The 26,337-nt window shown below is 36.6% G+C and overlaps 1 protein-coding gene across 1 annotated transcript in view; it reads right to left on the reverse strand.

The window, feature by feature from the left end:
• RAD51C (RAD51 paralog C) overlaps positions 1-26,337 on the reverse strand; it is an 84,026-nt gene that overhangs the window by 39,897 nt on the left and 17,792 nt on the right. Inside the window, exons 4-5 of the mRNA XM_074223602.1 lie at positions 24,326-24,459; positions 7,239-7,370 (exon numbers count right to left, since the gene is read on the reverse strand). Of these exons, the coding sequence (XP_074079703.1) occupies positions 7,239-7,370; positions 24,326-24,459 (266 nt within the window). The remainder of the gene's footprint in view (positions 1-7,238; positions 7,371-24,325; positions 24,460-26,337) is intronic.

Below are 26,337 nucleotides of genomic sequence, written 5' to 3' on the forward strand. Positions count from 1 at the left end.
ACAATAGTATTCCATGACATACATATACCAGTTTGCTAAGCCATTCCCCATTTGAAGGACATTACTTGATTTCCAATTCTTTACCACCACAAACAGGACTGCTATAAATATTTTTGTACAAGTGATGTTTTTACCCTTTTTCATCATCTCTTCAGGGTATAGACCCAGTAGTGGTATTGCTGGGTCAAAGGGTATGCACATTTTTGTTGCCCTTTGGGCGTAGTTCCAAATAGCTCTCCAGAAGGGTTGGAGGAGTTCACACCTCCAACAACAGTGTAATAGTGTCCCAGATTTCACACAACCCTTCCAACAATGATCATTGTCCTTCCTGGTCATATTAGTCAATCTGAGAGTTGTGAGGTGGTACCTCAGAGAAGCTTTAATTTGCATTTATGAATTTCTCTAATATTCGATTTATCTAGATCTGAGAGCGGGAAGTTGAGGTCTCCCATTAGTAAGAGTTTTGCTGTAAGGGGGGCAGAACCAAGATGGCAACAAGAAGGGATAGAGTCTTAGGAGCTCTCTGATAAAATTCATCAGCTAAGGACTCTAAACTTTCGAGAGACAGAACCCACAAAGGGTCCCAGTGAGGCAGTTCTCCTACTCAAGGTAACCTGGAAAAGAGCAGAAAGGCTCTGCTCCCCGGGATTGGAGAGGCGGCACACTGGGAGGTGACCTGCCAGAGCCAAATAACCTCGGCCTCCCGGAGGCAGCCACAGGGCGCTGGGAGTCTCAGCTCACAGCGGCGGGGGGAGTCTCCTGAGCTGCACCCCAAGGAGCATCGAGCACAAAGTGGGAGAACAGCGGGGGACCTCTGCATGTGGAGCCCAGCCCTCAGGGCACACAGCAAGCAGCACAGTCTTTCCCCAGCCCTGATCCAGGAAAAAGAAGCAGGCGGAGCTGGTAAGCAGGAGCCCCCAGGGCATGAACCCATTGAGCTGAGGGAGGGGAGTGAAGAGAAACTGCAGAGCTCTGTCCTCTGCCTCTGGAACACTACTCTGGGGCTCTGACCACATTCAGATCCTGATAGCAGTCTAGGGCCCCCACCTCAGCGCCGTGGCAGAGGGAGGTGCTTATGGTCATTCACAGACCAGGAGGGAGGACAGAGCCTCACACACTGAGACCTTTGTAGGAGTGTCCCAAAAGCTCAAGAAACACCCCAAACCAGGCCCAGGCTGGGAAAATGAGCAAGCAGAGAAACAAAAAGACTATTGAGAAATATTTTGCAAATGAGCCCAAGAAGGACCTAAATACTCAGTCTGAAGATGAGGAAGCACAAGCTCCTGCATCTAAAGACTCCAAGAAAAACAGAAATTGGGCTCAGGCTATGACAGAACTCAAAAAAGACTTTGAAAATCAAATGAGGGAGTTGGAAGAAAAACTGGGAAAAGAAAGGAGAGAGATGCAGGAAAAACATGAAAATGAAGTCAGCAGCTTAGTCAAGGAAATCCAAAAAAATGCTGAAGAAAACAGCATGCTAAAAACCAGCTTAGGTCAAATGGATAAAACAGTTCAAAAAGTTATTGAGGAGAAGAATGCTTTAAAAAGCAAAATTGGCCAGATGGAAAGAGAGATAAGAAAACTCTCTGAGGAGAACAAATCCTTCAGACAAAGAATAGAATTCAGGGAGATTGATGAATTTAACAGAAATCAGGAATCAATACTTCAAAACCCAAAAAATGAAAAATTAGAAATGTGAAATATCTCACTGAAAAAACAACTGATATAGAAAACAGACTTAGGAAAGATAATTTAAAAATTATTGGAATACCTGAAAGTCATGATCAGGAAAAGAGCCTTGACATCATTCTCAAAGAATTACTACAGGAAAATTGCCCTGATATTCTAGAAGCAGAGGGCAAAATAGAAATGGAGAGAATGCACCGATCCCCCAGAGAAAGAGATCCCAAAAAACCAACCCCTAGGAATATTATAGCCAAGTTCCAGAACTCCCAAGTCAAAGAGAAAATATTACAAGCAGCCAGAAGGACACAGTTCAAATATCAAGGAGCTGCAGTCAGGATCACACAGGACTTAGCAGCAGCTACATTGGAAGCTCGTAGGGCTTGGAATACAATATACTGGAAGGCAAGAGAGCTTAGAATGCAGCCAAGAATGAACTACCCAACAAGGCTGAATGTTCTCTTCCAGGGAAAAAGATGGACTTTCGATGAACCAGGGGAATTTCAAATGTTCCTTTTGGAATGGCCAGAGCTGAACAGAAGGTTTGATCTTCAGATACAGGACTCAGGTGAAGCATGGAGATTGGAGGAGAGGGGGGGAAATATGAGGGACTTAATGAGGATGAACTGCATGTATTCCTGCATAGAAAAATGACACTGATAATACTCATATGAACCTTCTCAGTTAATAGAGCAGGTAGAGAGAGCTTTTATAGTTGAAGCACAGGAGAAAGCTGAATTTGAAGATAAAATATGGTGTAAAAATGGAGTCAATAGAAAAAAAAAGGGAAATGGAATGGGAGAAAGAAAAAGGAGAGGGGGAATAGTCCAAGATATTTCACATAAGATTTTTTTTATTACAATGAGCTATTGCAATGATATGGAAGTGGGGAGGCAAGGGGGAATGAGGGAAACTTTGCTCTCATCAGAGATGGCTAGGAGAGGAAACAGCAAATATACTCAATGGGGTATAGACACCTGGAGTAAGGAGGGGGGAGCAGGGGGAAGGGGTGGGGATGTGAATAAAGGAGGAGAGGATGGACCATGGGGGGAGAGTGGCCAGATATAACACATTTTCTTTCTTACTTCTTGCAAGGGGCTGGGAATGGAAGGCCTGCCCAGGACCACAGGGCTGGGTAGATTCTGAGCCTAAGGGGTGGTAGGGGGGCTCAGGGCTTCTTGGCCCCAGGACCAGGGATCTGTCTCCTGCGCCACTCAGTGACCCTACAGCAGAGTCATAGTGAAAGGAGAGAGAAAATAAGAGTACATGTTAGTGGAGAAATAAGAAAGGAGGAAGTTGCGATCAGCTATGGCAAGGGTGGAAAAATATGGAAATAACTTTTGTGATGGACTTATCATAAAGAATGAGATCCACCCATGACAGAGTTGTTGGTGTTGGAACAAAGACTCAAGCACATTTTTTGTTATTATTATTTGGGGGAGGGTGCAGGGCAAGTGGGGCTGGATGGCCTGCCTGGGGCCACATAGCGGGGTGATCTTTGGGTGTCTGGGGCCGGATTTGGACCCAGGTGCTCCTGGCTCAAGGGCCAATGCTCTGTCTGCCACCCAGCCACCCCTACTATTATTACTATTTTATTTTATTTTGGGTCTCTTTTTTTCTTTCTTTTTTTTTGGTTTTTGCAGGGCAGTGAGGATCGGGTGGCTTGCATGTCACACGGCTGGGTGATTGTTGGGTTTACGAGGCTGGATATGGACTCGAGTGCTTGTGGCTCCAGGGCTGGTGCTTCATCCATTGCGCCACCTGGCCATACCTACAATTATTACTACTATTTTTTTATTTTAATTTTTCTCTCTCCCCTTTACTTTTTTCACCCAAACAAGTCTATCTATATTCATGGGGGAGGAGGGGTATTTTGTTTACTTGTAAACAAGAATATTGTATTAATGTAAAAAAAATTGTACAAAATGAGAATAAAAAAATAAACTTAAAAAAAAAAAGTTTTGCTGTCTATGTCTTCCTGTAGTTCTTTCAGCTTCTCCTCTAAGAATTTGAGTACTGTCCCACTGGGTGCATATATATTCAGTATTGAAATGACTTGTCTATGGTACCTTTTAGGAGGATAAAGTTTCCTTCCTTATCTCTTTTAATGCTATCTATTTTTGCTGTTGCTTTGTCTGAGATAAGGATTGCTACCCTTTTTTTTACTTCAGCTGAAGCAAAATATATTTTCCTCCAACCTTTTACCTTTACTCTATATGTATCTCTCTGCTTCAAATGAATTTCTTGTAAGTAACATATTGTAGGATTCTGGTTTTTAATCCACTCTGCTATTTGCTTATGTTTTTAAGGGAGAGTTCATCCCATTCACAAAGTTATGATTACTAATTCTTTATTGCCCTCTGTGCTATCTTCCCTCTGTTTGTATTTTCCCCTTTCCCCCCTTATCCATATTCCCCAGTATTTTGTTTCCCAATACCACCCTCTTCAGTGTGTTTGCCCGCCTATATCACACCCTCCCCTTTCTTTCCCCTTTCCCTTCCCTTTGTTATTTCCCCTTTTTCCCCCACTCCCCTTCCCTTTCTCCATCCCCCTCCCCTTTTAATACTTGAAAGGTTAGATGTTTTATAAGTTAACTGAGTATGTGTAGGTTGACTTTAAGCTCAGCTTTGCAGGAAAATAGATTCTTGGCTGCATTCCAAGCTCCCTTGCTCTTCGAAATATCTCGTTCCAGGCCCTTCAATCCCTTAATGTTGATGCAGCCAGGTCCTGTGTGATCCTTACTGTGGCTCCCTGATATTTAAATTGTTTCTTTCTGGCTGCTTGCAGGATTTTCTCTTTTATCCGATAGTTCTGGAATTTGGCCACAACATTACTTGGTGTTTTCATTTTAGGATCTTTCCCTGGTGGGGGTCAATGTACTCTTTCAATAACTACTTTGCCCTCAGATTCCATGATAATTTTCAGGTTGCCCCTCCTCGATCTATTCTTGAGGTCAGTGGTTTTGTTGATGAGGTATTTTACATTTGCTTCTATTTTTTTCTATTTTTTGATTTTGTTTGACTCTTGGTGTCTCATGGAGTCATTAGTTTCTGTAGACTCCATTCTTTTTTGGGGGGAGGAGTTTTCTTCATTAACCTTTTGCAACTCCTTTTCCAATTGGTCAATTCTACTTTTGAAAGAGCTTTCCATTTGACCAATCGAGGTTTTGAGAGAATTAATTTCTTTTTGCATTTGCCCAACTGAGAGAATTACTCTCATTTTGTATTTGTCCAAATGATGATGTGAGAGATTTATTCTCATTTTGTAATTGTCCAATTGATGATGAGATTTATTCTCCTTTTGTATTTTTCCAATTGTACTTTCTAAGGATTTGTTTTCTTGTTGCAAGGTATTAATTGTCTCTCCCAAATTTTCCAGTTGATTTTTAAGCTCCTTCCTTATTTCTTCAAGGAAGTCTTTCTGTGCTGAAGACCAGATCGTATTCTCCTCAGAGGTTCTAGGTCTTTCTGAGTTAGGGTCTTTCCCTTCCAAGAATTTTTCTATGGATCCTCCTTTCCACTGACCCTTCTTCATTTTGCTAAGACCTTGAGTTGGGGAGGGACTGGTTCACAGGGCCTTGGGATCCTAAAGGCTTTACTCACTGGTGCAGTTTCTCTGGCTGGCCAGTAGGAGATGTTGGCTGCTTTCTCTGGAGTGTCTGTGACCTTGACTGAGGCCTTCTCCCTTTGCTTGAAGGGAGCTATTGAATTCTTTGGCCTTCAATCAATGGTGCTCTTTACCCTGGCCTGAGGTCATTCATCAGCTGGGCTGGTTCTTTTGCTCACACACCTGGGCCTGAGGCAGAAGTAGTTTGCATTTGTTTGTTCAGGAACAGGTCTGAGAGGTAATGGCACTCTGAGTGCCTCAGATCAGAGGAGCCCAGGGATGGTGTCCACAGCTCTCCTGCACCGGAACTCTCTCCCCAGCCCTGTCTGCAAGCTCCTGAGGGACAGCACCAACACCAGTGCCTCTGCTCTATAGTTGACTCAAGCCCCTGCCATCTTCCAGCAGGTCCAGCTCTCAGGCCCTCAGACTCCCGACTCTGATTCAGCTGTTAATCTGGTTGATCCGGGGCTGATCTTCCCTCTAAGCCCAAACTTACCTGCCTGAATTTGGCTAATGCTGCTGCTGGAGACAAATCCTGAGGAAGATGTTCTTTCTCCTGCCTTTTCTTTCTTGGTTTTGTGGGTCGGATTTCTTTTAAGAGGTTTGTTTCATGTGATACATGGGGGGAAAGATCAGGAGCCTTTAGAACTATGCCTATCTTCTCTCTGCCATCTTGGCTGGAAGTTCGAGAATGACTAAAATTCTTATGTAATAACATTTTTTTGCAAGAGGAAAGCATTGAGCACCATTTTAGAATAGCAACCTTTCAAACTGGCTGATTATTTCTCAAGCTTTGCTCTAAGGAACTATAAATAGCTCTAAGTAGAACATGCCACCTACTGGCCATTTAACAAGAATAACAAATCTGAATTAAAGGCAAATGACAAGAGAAAGTATTTAAGACAAGAATGCTATCAATTCCTATGAGTGACAGAAAATTTCTAAACACTACTGTTGGGAGAAATTAATAACAATGACAAAGATAATAACAAATCAGTAACAGCCAGCTGAATATTCTATTTCAAGTACTGGAAGGGAGAACTTGGGAAAATTGCTTATCACATATCCCACAAAGTTGAAGATAAACCACCAATAGAATTGACATTGCTATATGAAGCAAAGACTCTTCTTAAAAAAGGGAAAAAACCTATCTCACTCTTAACATAAATGCTCACTTTCTGAACTGGAAATTGAAGGGATGTCCATCAATTGGGGAATGACTGAACAAATTGTGGTATATGTATGTTATGAAACACTATTGTTCTATTAGATAGCAGGAGGCATGGGATTTCAGAGAAGCTTGAAAAACTTGCATGAACTGACGCTGAGTGAGATGAGCAGAACCAGAAGAACATTATACACCCTAATAGCAACAATGGGGTGATGCTCAAACTTAATGAACCTGCTCAATCCATCAATGCAATAATTAGGGAAAATTTTAGGGTATCTGTGACCAAGAATACCATCTATATCCAGAGAAAGAACTGTGCAGTTTCAACAAAGACCAAACATCATTACCTTCAATTAAAAAAAAAAAAGTTGTCTTATGTACTAAATAATTTTGCTATCTCTAATACTTTATTTCTTCCTCAAAGATTTTTTTTTCCTCTCAACACATTCAATTTTGATCAATACATAGTATGGAAACAATGTAAAGATTACCAGATTGCCTTCTGTGGGGAGGGAGAGGGAAGGGGGGAAATTGCAAAATTCAAAATCTTATAAGAAATGATAGGTAGAAACTATTATTGTATATGATTGGAAAATGAATAAAATTTTTATATATTAAAATTTTTTAAAGAATTTTAAAAGTGCTCACTTTGTATATTAGCTATTAAGACAAATATGGCCTAATTTGATAGATAGATAGATAGATAGATAGATAGATAGGCACAGTAAGTAAAATCTGATACAAATGATTATGAAACTTTCTTGATCCATAAACTTACAGCTAATTTGTGATTATTTGCCATGCAAATCATCTGCTGTGCTAGTCCATTCAGTAGCCTTGTTCGAAGAGAGAGATCATCAAAATCATGCCGAAATGGAAATGCAATCCCATCCACTATAATCAGCTGGACCTAAATATACAAGAAGTACAGTATAAAATTAACATTCATTTTTTTTTTTTAGGTTTTTGCAAGGCAATGAGGTTAAGTGGCTTGCCCAAGGCCACACAGCTAGGTAATTATTAAGTGTCTGAGGCCGGATTTGAACCCAGGTACTCCTGACTCCAGGGCCGGTGCTCTATCCACTGTGCCACCTAACTGTCCCTACATTCAATTTTTTTAAATTTACTAAAAATGAGAATGCTAAGGAAATATGAACCAACAGTTAAATTATAAGACTGAATTTGATATACAGGGATTTCCCTGGAACAGTTCTTTTACTAATTAGTTAGGAGTTTATATAAGTTAACAATATTCACAACTACAGACTATGAAAGCAATGCTAGAAATTAGACTTTATTAGTCAAATGATTCATTATGCTAAATATAATAATTAATCATAGAAGAGAAATTTAATATCATTAAATCTTTAACGTTGTACTAATAATCACATAAATATACTAAATTATCATCAAAATACAATAAAGCATTTAGTGAAGTGTCAAGATGATTATAGCATATTTGAAGTTTCTGTCCAGTAAATTTTATTTTGAATTGTTTATCTTGTTTATCTTCAGAAAGGAGTTAACCTCAGTAAAAAAAATACTAAGATAAAAATCTATAAGTCATCTCATGAAACCTTAATGAATTTTAAATGCATAGTTTTTCTTTGCCTGAAACATATCAGAAATTTATGTTATAGGGGCGGCTAGGTGGCGTAGTGGATAGAGCACCGGCCCTGGAGTCAGGAGTACCTGGGTTCAAATCCGGCCTCAGACACTTAATAATTACCTAGCTGTGTGGCCTTGGGCAAGCCACTTAACCCCATTTGCCTTGCAAAAACCTAAAAAAAAAAAAATTTATGTTATAATAATACAAAATTTAGGATAAAGTAGATCTGTCTAATTAAATAGGCTGGTTAGTGGGTAATGGAATTTCTTTAAAGTTTCATCATTAAGTCTTGAGGCATGGAGTTTTAAGATAATTTATAAGCATCACACCATTAAAATTCAAAAGCAGACAAGAGTCAAGGAACTCATTTTGTCCAAATCTTTCCTATGTAGTTATCACATTCTAATTTATATAATACACACAACAGAACTGCCATGCCCATTCTCATCAACCACTAAGTCAGCATTCTTGCACTCTGGGGATGACAATCCCTCTAAGTTGATCTTATGGGAGTCAGAGCTGGAGGACTTAGCTGTATGAGGAAAACAGCCCTTATTAGCCACTATGCTGACAAAGTTAATGATTCAATGGATCTTTAAAGGTGAGTGAAGTCCTCTTTGGGAGGGAGTCGTTTTGAACTTTTGAGGGGGAATGGTCAAAGAAAATGAATAGTTTTAGTAGAAGATTAAGTCTCCTGTTTTATTAGAGGGAAAAAAATGTTAACCCCAAATTGTATTTTAACATGTGACCTCTTTGTTCAAGATTCCTACAAAAGTTAATTCGAATCGTCTTCTGTTAGAAGGATGTCTGAGAGCATGGAAGTGGAGACAGGGTGGGGGTGTGGAGAGAAGGAGGATATGTCACTTGGGGTATTTGTCTAAACTAGAAATGCTTAGCCTTAGAATGAAACTTAAAAGACAACTTGGGTCTAAAATACAGAATACAAAATTAATGGTTGCTTTTTTCCCCCCTTGGCTGTGTGAAAACACAACCTTTTTCCTTTGTGTGTGAAAAAGCCTTATTTCCACTTTGGGGAGATGTTAGATACATGCCAAAACAAAAACTTTAAGAAATTTCTCCCCAAGTGAAAGAAGAGGAACAGATATATCTTTTAGGACTAACTCCAGTGTTACACCACAACTGGTGTTGTGGGGCAGAAGAACACCTTAAATGGAAAGAACACAAGGCTTCAGCTCCTTAAGGCCCCTATTAGGTATAACTGTTAGATATAGTTGCTTTTGTTCCAAAGCTCTGGGGGCTGCCTACTCCTCCACCAAAAGAATGGAGAGACCACCACTGCCAACGCTTCTAGCTTGGGAGCTTGGCTTGAAACCTCCAGCACTGAGAGAGGAGACCTTTGTCCCACTCTGCTCACCAACCCTTGTGTTCTGCCTACATGTCTGTCTTCTCTTTGTCCATGCTTGTGTACCATGTGACTGTCTCCAGATCTGAGGTTGCCTATCCTCTCCTGTATGTGTCCTTGATTCCAGTTAGAGCCCCTTATATCTGGCCCTAATTCCCTAGTGTTCTTCCTCCTGCTCTCATTCTCTGTACTCTACCCCCACATGTCCTTGAATCATGGATCTGCCTTCTCCCTCATGGAGTCAGTGCTGCCTTATTCCTGATTCCCTCTCTTCTTTCCTTCCCTGCATCCTCAGGAAAATTCATATAATATAAAAATACTTTACATTAAAGGTCTTTAGAAAGGTTCACTTACATAAAGTGAGAATTGTCTATTTATAGTAAGTAATTAGTGGCAGCCTGAGACACTTACTAGCTATGTGACCATGGGTCACTTAAGCCTATTTGCCTCTTTACCAAGAAAATCTTGTGAAAAGTCATTCAAGACTAAAAAGATCGAACAACAATAGTGCTTGCCCAATGCTAGTAATAATTGAACAAATTAAATTTAGGCTGTTTCTGTTCTTACCTCATATAGGTTAGACAAATGAGAAGATATTAAGCAGACTAGCGAGTCACTTTATGCCAGAGCAACTGGCATCTTGCTAATAATTTGTTATTGAATTAGTAGTCAAGTTGGCAGTTCAGCTATAAAAATTATGACCTATTTTTACTTGATTTATTTGCTCTGTATCATTCAGAGATTTTTTTATAAGTGCTTCCTAGGTTTTGAAAGTTACCTTATTTTGGACAAATTTCCAAAGAAGGAAAAAACCCCTTTCACTTTCTGCAGCCTATGCCCCAATCCTCCTGATGCTTTTTGTCGGGTAGAAGGTGGAGGTGACTGTGGGTTTGTGAAGACCAGGTGGGGTGGAGAGAAAGCTGCCCGGTTTTGCACCACACAGGCTTGCAGTCTGAGCCCATTGTCTACATAAGAAGAGACTGCATTCCTTGTCCATGGCAATCTATGAAGCTCAGAGAGAAAAGCAGCCCTTGCTCTGTGACCAATCAAATCAACATACACCTCCTTTGGGCCTACTGTATACTAAGTGTTGGGACAATGGCAAAAGCAGCTCTTCCTTGTCAGGAGTTCAGTGTTACAGTGAACAAAGCAAGCAGACACTTCTGGTCAAACAAAATATAAAGGATAACCTGGAGAAGGCACTAAGGAAAAGGAAGAGAAGGAAGGCTTCTTTAGAAGGTGGGGCTGAGACTTGAAGGAAGCCAGAGAAGGTGAGAATCAAGAGATGAGGAGGAAGAACATTTCCCCACAGGGGACAGTCTGAAAATTTCCTAAATTGAGTTGAAGGTTGATATTATGTATAAGACAGTATAAAGAGGGGGGAAGGAGTGAGAAGACTGGAAAGGAAAGAATCAGGTAGGTTTTAAAGGGTTTTAAAAGTCAAATATAAGATTTTACATTTGATCTTGAGGTAATAGGGAGCCACTGGAGTGACAAGGGTAGAGAAGGGTGACATGGTCAAACCTAATTTTTAGAAAGAGTGTTCTGGCAAAATCAAATAGAGACTGGCTGAGAATGAGAAAGGAAGGGTAAGTACTGAACTGCACCAATGGAATACTACTGTGCTACAAAAAATGATGAGGAGGATGATTTCATAGAAACTTCCACTTGCAGTGGTTAAAAACTAGAAAAGGGAAAAAAGTGCTAAAAATGAGTCTTAAAATTATCTATAAATATGGACTTAATTATTACAACTCTAGATATGAAAATGTATCCAAAGATCAATATGTTGACAAATTATCTAAAGAAATGAAGCACATAAAAAATGGTAGCGCCCTAGCCAACAGTTTCATTTTGTGTACCAAAGTAGCAATATCATTTTGTAGGGCATCTGGTCCTAAGGAAAAAAAAAGATCATGAAGAAAACTTATCTACTAATATCATCTATAGCTCATAAAGACATAAAAATGTTATACAAAGAAATGAAAAATTCTCTGGATTGAATTAGCATATACAGAGTGTCCCCAAAAGTCCTAGTATTTTAAGCTCTAGTAGCTTTACTCTGCACTAAAAAATTTTGGGGACACTCTGTAACTTAGTGCTTACTTTCCTATGAGAGGAGATATGGGGGTGGATGACAAAAAGCACACTGGTTAAAGTTTGAGAAATAAAAAAGGGTATGACAATATTTGCCACTGTCACAAAGGGTGCACAGAGTCCACACAGAAGAGTCCTCCAAGGTGCTCCTGTTTGCAGATGACGTTGTTCTGATTCCAGCAAGACTAGGAATACAGGATTTCTTCAGTGAGATCTATTAGTATTAAGAAAAATAGCATAGATAAAAATGCTTCCTTTCCAAACTATGACAAGAAGTTGGATGGCTAGATGACTGAAAACTGTGATTCCTTCTCTGTGGCTCTCCCCCATTCTTTTTCTTCCCTTCTCTCACTCTTTTCTTTCTTCCTCACTCTTCTTTCCTCTTTTCCCCCTCATCTCTTTATATAAGCATTCATGTATGAATGTAGACATTTATGTGAATATCTGGGACAGATACTGCAGAGGAACTATGACCCAGATTCATATTTGAAAAGGAAAAAGAGAATGGGTTGGACTGCAGTTAGGAATCTGCACAATGCACTCAAAAGTCCTAAATTGCACCTCTCAGTTCTAACACAAACATTTTATGGTTGTGAATATATGAACACTATAATATCCAAAGATAAAAAAGTTTGGGTACTCAAAGTAAGGAGAGATACTGATGGTAGGCGCAGAAAAACTGCAAAAGTTCCAATTTTGGCTTCTGCACAAGAGACAGTGGCTCAAGTGCCATCATTGAGAAAAGGATCTTCAGAAAAAGGAGCCAGGGCCAGTTTTCCTGTTCCCTTTTCTTCTTTTTCTTAGCTCAATCTTCTTTTCAATACCCTCAACACAACTTCCCTATATGAACTGACAGCTGAGAATGAACTAGATGCAGCCAAGTAGACATGATTTCCCCATAGCAGTGATAAGTTTTGGAGGCCAACCACAAGGAGTTCAAGTCCGATCTTGCTCTTCACTCCAGTCTTCATAGTTTCCTAATTACACTCTTCACTTTCACTATAAGAGTTATGTTTCTAATACAGTGATGAAATTACAGTCCTACAGATTCTCATTTGCAAAAAATAACATTAATTTAGAATTCTACAATCATGATGAAGAGTCCATTAAAAACTTTCTAATGAAATATGAACATAAAAAACAAGAAAGTAACTACTTTGTCCTAATGTTTACTTTAAAAAAAAACACAGAAGGATGTCTCCCCTAAGAAGGCATGTAAACTATTTTCTTCATAATCTTGAAAAGTGCTGTACTCTCACAAACTGCCCTTTTGGTCATGCTGAGACCTCCTTGTAGACTTATAAAAATGAATAGTATACTTAATTAAAGTTTAAGGATAGTATATACTGCTAAGGAAGGAAAATATAGTGTGGCTAGAAACTTTTTCTATCCTGAAGCTCTTAATTTTATGTGAGCCATTTGCTGCTTTTCAGATAACTTTTCTGAACACCAATGAAGATGTATAAATAGAATGCAAGACTGAGGGATTATCTAGTCTAAGAATCAACCATAATCATAACAAGTTTTTAAGTTAAGTTGCTTTCAAATTAGCACCGACTCAAGAGCATAAGTAAAACATTCCCACCAAGTAAATGATGTGTTGTCTGTCATAATTTTCTATTAACTGAACCTGCCTTTCTAAAATATGAAAGTACCTTGGAGAAATTTGGGGTGGTACATGACATTGAAGGTTATGTATAGGGATGGCTTCTAGATCAGGTTTAATGTCCTCAAAGTAATTTAATTGCCTGTTGTTTCTGCTTGCCCCAATGGATCAATGCGCATATGTACATGGCATGTTAGGGAATTGTAAACAGCTGATTCAAAAGTGGTATTGTCTTGCTGTAATATGGTTTTATATCCAAATGTCTAAAATGCTAATTATGTAAAAAGTAAAATTGATTTAACATAATTTATTTACAACTCTATGAAAACTGTGTCATGCAGAGACACTTTAAGTTCATATATGAAAAAGAAAAGAAATAAAAGTGAATTTTAAAATAAGGACAAGCATCTTTCAGAATGAGAAAGCAAGGTTGGGTGCTGATCACCACCCCTGGAATATCTGGATGTGAACACAGATACAGTGAGATGCAGAGCTATTAAAGATTATAGAAGTAAAGCAACTTGAAACAACTTGTTTCTTTTCATCCCAATCAGGAAACTAAAGTATAATTTCTAAGAAATGTTTCTGTTGGGGCGGCTAGGTGGCACAGTGAATAAAGCACCAGCCCTGGAGTCAGGAGTACCTGGGTTCAAATTCCGTCTCAGACACTTAATAATTACCTAGCCTTGTGGCCTTGGGCAAGCCACTTAATCCCATTTGCCTTGCAAAAACCTAAAAAAAAAAAAAACAAAAAAAGAAATGTTCCTGTCTAGGCAGACAATCACAAGGAGGTTACATATTCTTGAATTATTTTTTAATAATTTATTTAATATTCTGTTTCCCCCTTGTTTCATATAAAAACAATTTTTAACATTCATTTTTAAAACTTTTCCAAACTGTTCCAAATTCTTTCCCTTCCTCCTCCCCCAATCATACCTTCACCTCCAAATGAGAAAACAATTTGATATACGTTATAAATGTGTAGTTATACAAAACATTTCCATAATAGTCATGCTATGAAAGGAAGCATAAATCCCCCCACCAAAAAGAGGAAACTTCAAGAAAAATAAAGTTAAAAACAAAGTATACTTTAATCTGTATTCAGACATCATCAGCTCTTTCTCTGGGGAGAGTATTCTTGATTATAAGTCCCTAAGAGTTGCCTTGGGGTCAATGTAGCTGAGAAAAGCAAAGTCACAGTTGATCATCCTACAATATTGCTGTAACTCTGTACCCTGTACATTTCACTTTGCATCAATTCATGCATATCTTTCCAGGTTTTTCTGAGGGCATCCTGCTCATTATTCGTTAATAGCATTCCATCATAATCACACTCCACAATTTGTTCAGTCAATCCTCAACTGATGGGCATCTCCTCAATTTTCAATTCCTTGGCACCAGAAAAGAGCTGCTATATAGATCCATGTACATATATATCCTTTTCCTTTTTCATTTCTTTAGGAATATAGACCTAGTAATGTCATGGTTTTATAGTTCTTGAGCAGTTTCAAATTGCTCTACAGAATGGTTGAATCAGTTCACAATTCTACCAACAGAACATTTATGTCTCATTTTTCCTACATCCCCTTCAACATTTGTCATTTCCCTTTTCTGTCTCATCGGCTAATCCAATAGGTATAAGATATTACCTCAGAACTGTTTTAATCAGCATTTCTCCAATCTAGAGTGAGTTCGAACATTTTTTAAAAATGTATTTATTTTTATTTATTTATTTATTTTGATTTTTGCTAGGCAATGGGGTTAAGTGGCTTGCCCAAGGCCAAATAGCTAGATAATTATTAAGTGTCTGAGGCTGGATTTGAACTTAGGTACTCCTGACTCCAGGGCCGGTGCTCTATCCACTGCACCACCTAGCTGCCCCTAAGAACATTTTTTAATATGGCTATGAATAACATTGATAACTTCATCTGAAAATTGTTCATATCTCATATCTGAGACATCGTTTGATCGTTTTTCAAGTGAGGAATGGCTTTTACTTGACTCAGTTCTCTGTTTGAGAAATGAGGCTTTTTCAGACAAACTTGCTTCAAAAGTTTTTTTCAGTTACAATCCCTAACCATATTTCCCTTCATGCTATCCTTCCCACCCCTGTTTATTCTATTTGCTCTCTCCTTTTACCTGTTCCTCCTCAAAAGTGTTTTGCTACTGATTAGCTCATCCCACAATCTGCTCTCCCTTCTATCACCTCAACCCCCTTAATTCTTATCTCCTTACTGTTCTACTTTTCCTGTAGGATTTCTATACTCAACTGAATGTGTCTGTCCCTCTTTGAGCCAATTCTGATTAGAGTAAGGTTCACTCACTACCCCTTACATTCCCTTCTTCCATTCCACTGTGGAGTGCCCTTGTGGCCTCTTTTGTGTGAAATAATGACCCCATTTTACTATCCCCTTTCCCTCTCTCCCAGGACATTCCTATCTCACCCCAAGTCTGGTTTTTAAGGCATTATTTTCTTCAGTATTGTTGATTTTTTTCCCCATGATATTCTTGCATCACACTCATTTCTCTTACTAATTTTTCTTCTACCTCTCTTTTTTGATTTTCAAAATCCTTTTTTGAGCTCTTCCATGGCCTGAGAACAGTTCATATTTTTCTCCAAGGCTTTGGGTACAGAAGCTTTGACTTTCTATCTTTTGTGTTTTCTAGGATCAGAGTCTCTCTTTTTCCCGCCCCTGCTTGCTCATTTTCCCAGTCTTTGACTTGATTTTAACTTAAAGTAAGGCTCTGCTTCCAGGGTGGAGAGCTCACTGCCCCAAGCTTATGGGGTGTTCTGCAGCTGTTTTCAGAGATATTTCTAGGGACTTGCAAGTTTTCAGTTCTTCCAAAGTGGTATGATCTAAGGAGAGTTTACTACTCTACTGGCCTGTGCTCTGGTCTATTAGTGACCCTAAGCACTCTTTTCTGCCCTGGAACTGTGGGGTGGGTCCTTGTTGCCCAGCAGTAGTAAAGCTCTCCTTTCCCTGGAATTTCAACCCAAGATAATGACCCAGATTTTAGTATAGGCAAAGCACAAAGCAATAGAGTCTGGTCATTCACATAAGAGTGGGCCCCCAATTTTGGTTCTGAAGCAATGTAAAGAGCTTAAGCTTGTGGGAGGCAGAGGGTAGAAGGAGAAGGATAGCAGGAAGTAAGAGATATTTGTGGTGATAGCATTGTTGGGGCCCTGCTTGTGGCTCAGGGGCAGAGGTCAGGCCATGGGACAGAGCTCAGAAAACCATTGTAAGAAAAACCTGAAGCTTGAGATAGTATCCCCCTCACCTCAGAACAAGAATACAACTTTAACATGAAGTTAACAGCCAAGAAATAAGCCACTAAAAATGAGTAATAAAAAGAGAGAAGATCTCAATCATAGATAGCCACTATGGTGATGGAGAAGATCTGGCTTCAAACTCAGAAGAATGTGAAGTCTCTACTTAAAAGAAAAATATAAAATGCTCCCAAGTCTAAAAAGTTTTTGGAAGAACTTAAAAGGGACTTTATAAGTCAAATAAGAGAGGCAAGGAAAAATTAGGAAAAAATAAGACTACAAGAAAATTCTGAAAAGTAGTCAACCAATAGGAAAAAGAGAGGCAAACTTACAGAAGAAAGTTGCTTCTTAAAAAATTAGAATTAGGCATGGGGAACCTAATAACTTATAAGACATCAAGAAATAATAAAACAAAATAAAAAGAATGAAAAAAGAAGAGAATGTAAAATTCTCTCACTAGAAAAACAACTTATGGGGCAGTTAGGTGGCACAGTGAATACAGCCCAGCCCTGGAATCAGGAAAACCTGAGTTCAAATCTGGCCTCAAGATACTTGATACTTATTAGCTGTGTGACCTTGGGAAAGTCATAACATTACTATCTCACAAAAACAAGAGATTAAAAATTACTAGATTGCTGAAAATTATGTTTAAAAAAAAGTCTAGATACTACACTTCAAGAAATTATTAAGGAAAACTTATCTGAAATTTAGAGCTAGTAAGGAAAAAAGAAACCGAAAAAATTCACTGATCAATATCTGAAAGAGATCTCAAAATGAAAATTCACAGGATCATTACAGTTAAGTTTCAAAGTATTCAGATCAAGGAGAAAATAAGAGATTTGGTATCTTCTACATTAAATGAGGAAAGGATATAAAATATGACACTCCGAAGAGCAGAAGAGTTGAATTTGCAACCAAGAATAACTTACCCAGTAAAGTTGAATATAATCCTACATGGAAAAAAAGAATATTTCATAAATTAAAGGACTTTCAGGTATTCATCGGTTAAAGATTAGAACTGAATGGTAAATATGACTTATAAGAATCAGGAGAAACATAAGAAGGTAAACATGAAAAACCTATTATAAGGAATTTAATAAGATCGTACTGTTTACTTTTTATATGGAAAAAACATCTGTAACACTTAAAAATGTTATAATTAGTAGGTTAGTTTGAAAGAGTCTACATAGATGTTCTCATCAGAACTGGATTAAAGAGGGAATAGCATATATACCCAGAAGGCTATAAAAATCTTCTTAAAGTTTCTTAAAGAGAAGTAAGAGAGGATAAGGGAAGAACTTTTAGAAGGATGGTTAAATAAAGGGGGATAAGTGAAGGATTAGGGAGGCAGTGGTCTGCAGTAAATTAAATGTCTGAGGAGGGGAGTAAAAAAGAGAGAAAAGAAGAATAAGCAGTGAGGATGGAGGGAAATAAATACAAACCTAAGTAACTATTTCTCTGGATGTGAATGGGATGAATTCATAAAAATAACAGGTAGCAGAATGGATTAAAAACTAGAAGCTGACAATGCTGTTTACAAGAAATACATTTTAGGGGGTGGCTAGGTGGTGTAGTGGATAGAGCACCGGCCCTGGAATCAGGAGTACCTGAGTTCAAATCTGGCCTCAGACACTTAATAATTAACTAGCCGTGTGGCCTTGGGCGAGCCACTTAACCCCATTGCCTTACCAAAAAACCTAAAAAAAAATACATTTTAAAATGAGCTAAGTAAAATGTAAAAATAAAGGTTAGGGTAAATTTATCCTACTTTAGTTGATGCAAAAGAAGCAAGTGTGGCAATCATGAACTCAGACAAAAATTAAAGCTAAAAAAGATTTAATTAAAAGAAATAAATAGGAAAACAGGGAAATGCCACAGATAATGAAGTAAAAATCAATACTAAACCTATGCACTTATAAAATCAATATTAAACTAAATGCTATAGCATTCCAATTTTGTATTTTTTTTTTAGGTTTTTGCAAGGCAAATGGGGTTAAGTGGTTCGCCCAAGGCCCAAGGTAATTATTAAGTGTCTGAGACCGGATTTGAACCCAGGTACTCCTGACTCCAGGGCCGGTGCTCTATCCACTACGCCACCTAGCTGCCCCCAATCCAGTTTTTGAAAGGAAAAACTAAATGAATTCGAGGCAGAAAGAGGTAGCAAAATTATCAGAGTAGGACACTTTAACCTTCCTCTCTCAAAACTACAAAATCTAATGAAAGAACAAATAAGAAATCAAAGAGATGAAGAATAGCATCTTAGATAAGTTAGAAAAGATGGCTTTTTCTCAGCGGTAGCCTGTACCTTTATAAAAACTGACCACATATTAAGGCATAAAAGCTTTAAAGTTAAATGCAGAAAAGCATCTATTAAATGTATCCTTTTTATATAATATGCAATAAAAATATACTTAATATGGGACCATGGAAACATAGATCAAAAATTAATTGGAGACTAACATAATCCTAAATATATGTGTTAAATAACAAGTTATAGAAACAATAAATAATTTTATTAAAGAGAATGATAATAATGAGGCCACATACCAAAAACTATGGAATGCAGCAAAAGTAGTAATCAGAGAAAATTTATATCCCTAAATGCTTAAATCAATAAAATAGAGAAAAGACCAATGGATTGAGTATGCAATTAAAAAAAAAATAGAGAGAGGGGCAGCTAGGTGGCATGATGGATAGAGCACCGGCCCTGGAGTCAGAAGGACCTGAGTTCAAATTCGGTCTCAGACACTTAATAATTACCTAGCTCTGTGATTTTGGGCAAGTCACTTAACTCCAATTACTTTGCAAAAACCAAAACAAATAAACATACAAACAAAAACGTAGAAAAAAGAATAAATTTATAATTCCCCATTAAATACCAAATTGGAAATACTAAAAATTAAAGATAAGATTAATAAAAATGAATGTAAGAAAACTATTGATTTAATAAATAAAATAGAAGGTTTTAGGAAAAATAAAATAGTAAAACATTGGTAAACATGATTTTAAAAAGAAAGCAAGAACACAAATCATTACTATGAAAAATGAAAAGGGTGAATATACCTCTAATGAAAATGAAATCAAAGCAATCATTAGGAGTGATTTTGCCTAATAATATATGCCAATAAATTTAATGATTTAAGTAAAGTAGAAGAACAAGTACAAAAATATAAATTGCTTAGATTAACAGCTTTTATGCCTTACTTAATATGTGATCAGTTTTTGTGAAGGTATCAAATATTGCTGAGAAAAAAGTACATTCCTTTCTTATATCATCCAAATTCTCTCCAGATAACTATCTTTTCTAACTTATCTAAGATTCTATTCATCTTTTTGACTTATTTTTTGTTATAGTTTGTGGTTTTGAGAGGGGAAGGTTAAAGTGCCCCACTCTGATAATTTTGTTATCTATTTTCACCTCTAATGATGGAATAGAATATCTAAATAACTAAATAAATCTATTGTAGAGAAAAAATTGAATTGGCCACAAACGAACTCCCCAAGAAAAATGCAACAGAATGAGCAGAACCAGAGAAAAACATTGTACACTCTGACAGCAACATGGAGGTGATGATCAAACTTGATGGACTTGCTCATTCCATCAGTGCAACAATCAGGGACAATTTGGGGCTGCCTGCAATGGAGAATACCATCTGTAACCAGAGAAAGAACTGTGTAGTTTGAACAAAGCCCAAGGACTTTAATTTAGAAAAAAAATCTGATTTCTTATTGTCTGATCCTGTTATCTCTAATACTTTACTTTTCTTCCTTAAGGATATGATTTCTCTCTCATCACATTCAATTTGGATAAGTGTATACCATGGAAACAATATAAAGACTAGCAAATTGGGGCGGCTAGGTGGCACAGTGGATAAAGCACTGGCCCTGGAGTCAGGAGTACCTGGGTTCAAATCTGGTCTCAGACACTTAATAATTACCTAGCCGTGTGGCCTTGGGCAAGCCACTTAACCCCATTTGCCTTACAAAAAGCTAAAGAGAGAGAGAGAGAGAGAGAGAGAGAGAGAGAGACAGACAGAGAGACAGACAGACAGACTAGCAAATTGCCTTCTGTGGGGGGTGGGGGTGGAGTAAGACTGGGGGGGAACTTGTAAAGCTCAAAATAAATAAAATCTTAAAAAAAAAAGAAAAAAGAAAAATACATCAGACCCAGATGAGTTTACAAGTGAATTCTACAAACATTAAAAATCAACTAATTCCAATATTAAATAAATGTTTTGGAATAATAGGCAAACAAGTCCTATCAAACTCCTTTTATGAAACAAATATGGTGCTGAAACCTAAACCAGGAATAGGAAAAAATAGAGAAAGAACATTATAGACCAATTCCACTAATAAACATGGATACAAAAATCCTAAATAAAACAGTGACAAGAAGATTACAAAAATATATAAAAAATTATGTGTTGTGACCAAATGAGATTTATACAAGGAATGCAGGGATGGTTTAGTATAAGGAAAACTATTATCATAATTAAATAATTAATAAATTATTAATAATAATAAATTAAATTAAAATAATTAATAATAAATTAGTAAGTGATAAATAAATAATAAATAAATAGAATGAAATAGAAAATAAAAATAAATTAAATAGATTGAAATAAATTAAAAATAATAAATTAAATTATCATAAATAATTAAAAAGCTTTTGAAAAAGTCCAACACTTATTCATATTAAAACACTTAAAAGCTTAGATATAAATGAATTTTTCCTTAAAATGATAAGTATCTACCTAAAACAATAAGTAAGCATTATTCATAATGAAGATGAGCTAGAAAACTTCCCAGTAAGATCAGGAGTAAAACAATGATGTCTAATGTCATCAATAATATTTCAATATTAAATTAGAAATGCTAGTAATAGCAATAAAGAAAGAAAAAGAAATTGAAAGAATCAGCATGGACAATGAAGTAATAAAACTATCTCTTTTATGATATAATGGTATATTTAGAAAATCCTACAAAATTAATTAAAAAGCTAGTTGAAACAGTAATTTTAGCCAAGTAGCAGGATGTGAAATAAACCCACATATAATCAGTATCTGTATATATCAAGAACAAAAACCCCACAAGGAGAACCAGAAAGAGAAAGTCTTTTAAAATAACTATAGACTTAGGGGCAGCTAGGTGGCGTAGTGGACAAAGCACCGGCCTTGGAGTCAGGAGTACCTGGGTTCAAATCCGGTCTCAGACACTTAATAATTACCTAGCCGTGTGGCGTTGGGCAAGCCATTTAACCCCGTTTGCCTTGCAAAAACCTAAAAAAAAAAAAAAAAACCCAAAAACTATAGACTTTAAATACTTTGGAATATACCTTTCAAGAAAAATTCAGGAACTACATGAACATTATAAAATATTTTTGTACACATAAGATCAGATTTAAATAATTGGAGAAATATTAAATGTTCATGGGTAGATAGGGCTTTTAAAGTTATTTTTTATTATTATAAAGTGGTAATTATCAAAACTATCTGTTACTGGCTAAGAAATAGAAAGGTGAATCAGTGGAACAGAGTAGACATGTAATAGACAGCAGTTAACCTTGTGTTCAACAAATACAAAGATTTAAGCTTGTGGGATAATAAGAATTCACTATTTGGTAAAAATTTGGAGGGAAAATTGGAAAACAATTTCGAAAAAAGTGAATATAAATCAATGTCTTATATCATTTACTAAGATATGGTCAAATGAATTCATGACCTAAATCTAAAGGGCAATATCCTAAGAAAATAAGAACATGGAATGTATTACCCATCACACTTATGGATAGAAATGTATCTTTAAATAAATATAGATAAAGATATTAAAAAAAGAATAATGAGATATAGAATGGATAATTTTGATTACATTAAGTTAAAAAGGGTTTGTAGAAATAAAACCAATGTCAAGATTAGATGGAAAATAGAAAATCGGGTAAAGATTTTTATAGACAGTTTCTCAAATAAAAGTCTCATATCTTAAATATATAGAGAATTTTGTCAAATTATAACACTGAGTTATTCTCCAAATGATAAATGATCAAAGGATATGATTAGGCAATTTTTCAATAAAACAAAATCAAAGTTTTATATATATATATAGTGGCATGGAAAACATTCTAAATCATCACTGATTAGAGAAAGAAAAATTCAAGCAACTTTGAGATTTCATCTCGCATCAGATTAGCTAAAATGATCTGATAGAAAGGAAATTTGAAAAATGCTGGAGGGGCTGTGGAAAAATTGGGCTACTAATAAATTATTGGTGAAAATTATATATATACAATTGTTGTAGATATCTTTCGACCTAGCCAAACCACTATTAAGTCTGTTTCCCAAGGTGATCAGGGGAAAAGGAGAAGAATCTATGTTACAAAATATCTTTAGCAGCTCTCTTTGGCAAAGAAATGAAAATTGAGGGGAATGCCCATCAATTGAGAAATGGTTAAACAAGTTGTGGTATGTGATTAATAGAATACTACTGGTTGTACGAAACAGTAAGCAAGATGATTTTAGAAAAACGTGGAAAAATTTACATGAAATAATAAAGAGTGAAATGAACAAAACCAAGAGAATATAATACACCTAAGAGCAATATTGTTAAAAAAAAAACTGAACAACCAAGAGATTCTGAGTATTATAAACACTCAAATCAACTACAAAGGACCTATGAAAGAAGATACTATTTACCTCCAGAGAAAGAACTGATAAATATATGCATAGTATATTTTGCATTATATACATATATATGTACACAAGACACACACATATACTCCCCCCCACCCACCCAATCTCTCCCCCATACTCATACCCCTGCACTAAATGGTGATCTTCTCTAGCATGGGGTGAGGAAGAAGAAAGGAAGACAGTTTGTAATTTAAAATAAAATAAATAAAATTAAAAATTAAATGTTAAATAAAATAAACTATAAATAACAAAAAAACTATTTTTTCATACAAAAAAATGTTTTTTAAAAAAGCTCTGTGTCAACAAACATAGCAAAACAAAAAATATTTATATCTTCTGCTTTGACAGTTAACTCCAGATCATTTTATGTGGCTGTTATATGCAACCTGATGGGATTCTAGAAAAATGCTATCTGCTTTTTAACTCCTCTGATTTGTTAGGTGTCCACAAAATTAAATACAGCAAAGAAAAAAGCAAAGAAGTCTAACTCCATGAAAACCTTAAATCACATAGTAAGGTAGTAGGGATAGCCTGCATTTGGGGATTATTATATTAATCTACCAATTTTCTTTTGTAACAACCCTCCCCAGCTTTTTAAACAAATGCTCACGCCTAAGGAGGCAGTCACTTAGTCCTGCTGTGTTGGACTTTGGGAAAGAAGAAACAAAGTCTCCCTGAGACATAACCTCAAAATGCAATTCTCAGTGTATTGAATTAGACTCCCATTGTATTCTATATCTAAACAGAAGGCAGCTTCCAAAGTATATTGTCCTACATGGCCACCTGCCCCAAGTAACACAGGTTCTAATTGGGAAGGAAAAGCAATAGAAGAGGAGGAAGGCTTTCACTAAGTCTATGAATAGAAGAGGCATTTTTAAAAGTGTTAATTTGCAGAACACATACTTCTTCATAATTAAGGCAATACAGTAAACCTATTTTCAGCACAAAGTACCTCAGGAGGAAAAATGATGGTGTGACTATTATTGGGTAGTAAATAAATGAAAAGAGGGAAATAGTTGTGGGGGTGGTAAGAGAAAAGGCAAAAGAGGAAAATGTGAACAATTGGTGGTTTACATTATCCAGAACAAAAAAAAAATTAAATGTTAAGATGGTGGTAAGAGGAAAAAGAAAAAATGTCCTAACCACCTAAAGAATTGAGAAAGACTGCTTTTATCTTAACTTGATGTCACTATGTTTATGGTCTGTGATTTTCAAACATATCCTAAGGTTCCATACCTTTGAATGTTCCAAAAGGAAGTCTGGAAGAAGGTGAACCTGTGCCAGTAGCTCCGTATAGTTGTGACAACGAAAATAATAGATATGGGAGAGTATGCTCTCTAGGGAAAAGTTCTCCAGTGCTTTTTGGTACTCTGAAACAAACAATAACAGGTCCTTAGAAAATGAGTAATTATTTTGATGAAGGTGGGAAAGTAATAAAAAAGAAAAAAGTTATACCTCCTAAAAAAATAAAAAAGATACAAAAATGGAAGTAAAGGAACTGAGGGCTCTTGGATTTCTCTGGACTATGCAACAGACCAGTTAAAATATCCAACTCTGAGTCATGTCTCAAGTTCCATTTTTCAGCTTTTCTACTTAATATTGGAATCCTGAGGGAAAAAAAAATCACTTAATGGCTTTGAACTACTTCTCCCTCACATTTCTAAGAGACAGGATAAAAACTATGCACTGAGGGGCAGCTAGGTGATGCAGTGGTAGAGCCTGGGACCTGTAGTTAGGAGAACCTGAGTTCAAATTTGGCCTCAGACACCTAATACTTACTTAGCTGTATGACCTTGGACAAGCCACTTAACCCCATTGCTTTGTAAAAACAAAAACAACAATAACAAAAACTACTTTGTCCATGCTTTAAGATATGGGTTTAAGCCCTGGCTCAATCACAAATTATATAAGGTTGAACAAATCATTTAACCTCTTTAAAACTTTTCCTCATTTGTAAAACAGAAATAATAAATAATCTGCACTACTTACCTCACAGGGTTGCTACAAGTAAAGACTTTTATAAACCTTGAAAAGATCATAAAAGTATAAGCTAAAATACTACTAATAAAAAATAAGCTATTTTTAATAATACCAAATCATGATTTCCATGTGTTTTAGAAAGAATATTTTAAAGTTTATTCCATATGCATTTTTTGCTCACACACATTTAAATATTAAGGTATTTCAAGAGCAAAAATCTTTTAAGAGTATGTTTGCTAACTGAAGCAGAATACTATGAAATTAGATTAGGTGGGGCGGCTAGGTGGTACAGTGGATAGAGCACCGGCCCTGGAGTCAGGAGTACCTGAGTTCAAATCTGGTCTTAGACACTTAATAATTACCTAGCTGTGTGGCCTTGGGCAAGCCACTTAACCGCATTTGCCTTGCAAAAAAAAAAAAAAAAAAAGAAATTAGATTAAGATACAAAAAAAAACCCCATACCATTCCCATATTCTCCAAATGGTCTGTGATTTGAAAAAAAAAATTCTTAGGCTTCAGAGACATTAGGTAGGCAGTTTGCTACATTAAAAACAAATTGACTTAAGAAGGGGAAAAGTCAAAAATTTAGAATTGGAAGGATCCTCAGAGATCATCTATTGAAACCCCTTTACTTTGCATGAGAAAACTGAGGCCCAGGGTCTTGTTTAAATCATATTTACATTTAAGTAGCAGAGCTGGAATTCCTCCCATTAAATTATACCAATATCTATTAGAATAAATACTCAATAAATCTGGTTAACATTTTCAATTAACAAAACCAGACATTTTAATCCTAATAAGTCACATTAAGAAGTGGCCAACTGGGGCGGCTAGGTGGTGCAGTGAATAGAGCACTGGCCTTCGAGTCAGGAGTACCTGAGTTCAAATCCAACCTCAGACACTTAATAATTACCTAGCCATGTGGCCTTGGGCAAGCCACTTAACCCCATTGCCTTGCAAAAACTAAAAAACAAACATACTTATGTACATGTGTCATATCACTTTATCAGACTCCAGGAAAGCAAGGGTCATGCCAATATGTGACTAGTGCAGCAAGGGTTGTGTGATTTTGACATACACAATGGTTGAATAAATGCTAAACTGAATTACATTCTGTCTATACAGTACATGATTGGAATTTTAAAAACAAACTTTCTAAGAGTATATGTTGTCCTAAATAAAAAAAAAAAATCATGTATTAAGCACTTCCTTTGAACTAGGTAGCGAAGATAAATGGTGCAGTGGATAAACTGCCAGGTCTGGGGTCA

The sequence above is a fragment of the Macrotis lagotis genome, chromosome 2 (assembly GCF_037893015.1).
Source record: "Macrotis lagotis isolate mMagLag1 chromosome 2, bilby.v1.9.chrom.fasta, whole genome shotgun sequence".
Lineage (NCBI taxonomy): Eukaryota > Metazoa > Chordata > Mammalia > Peramelemorphia > Peramelidae > Macrotis > Macrotis lagotis.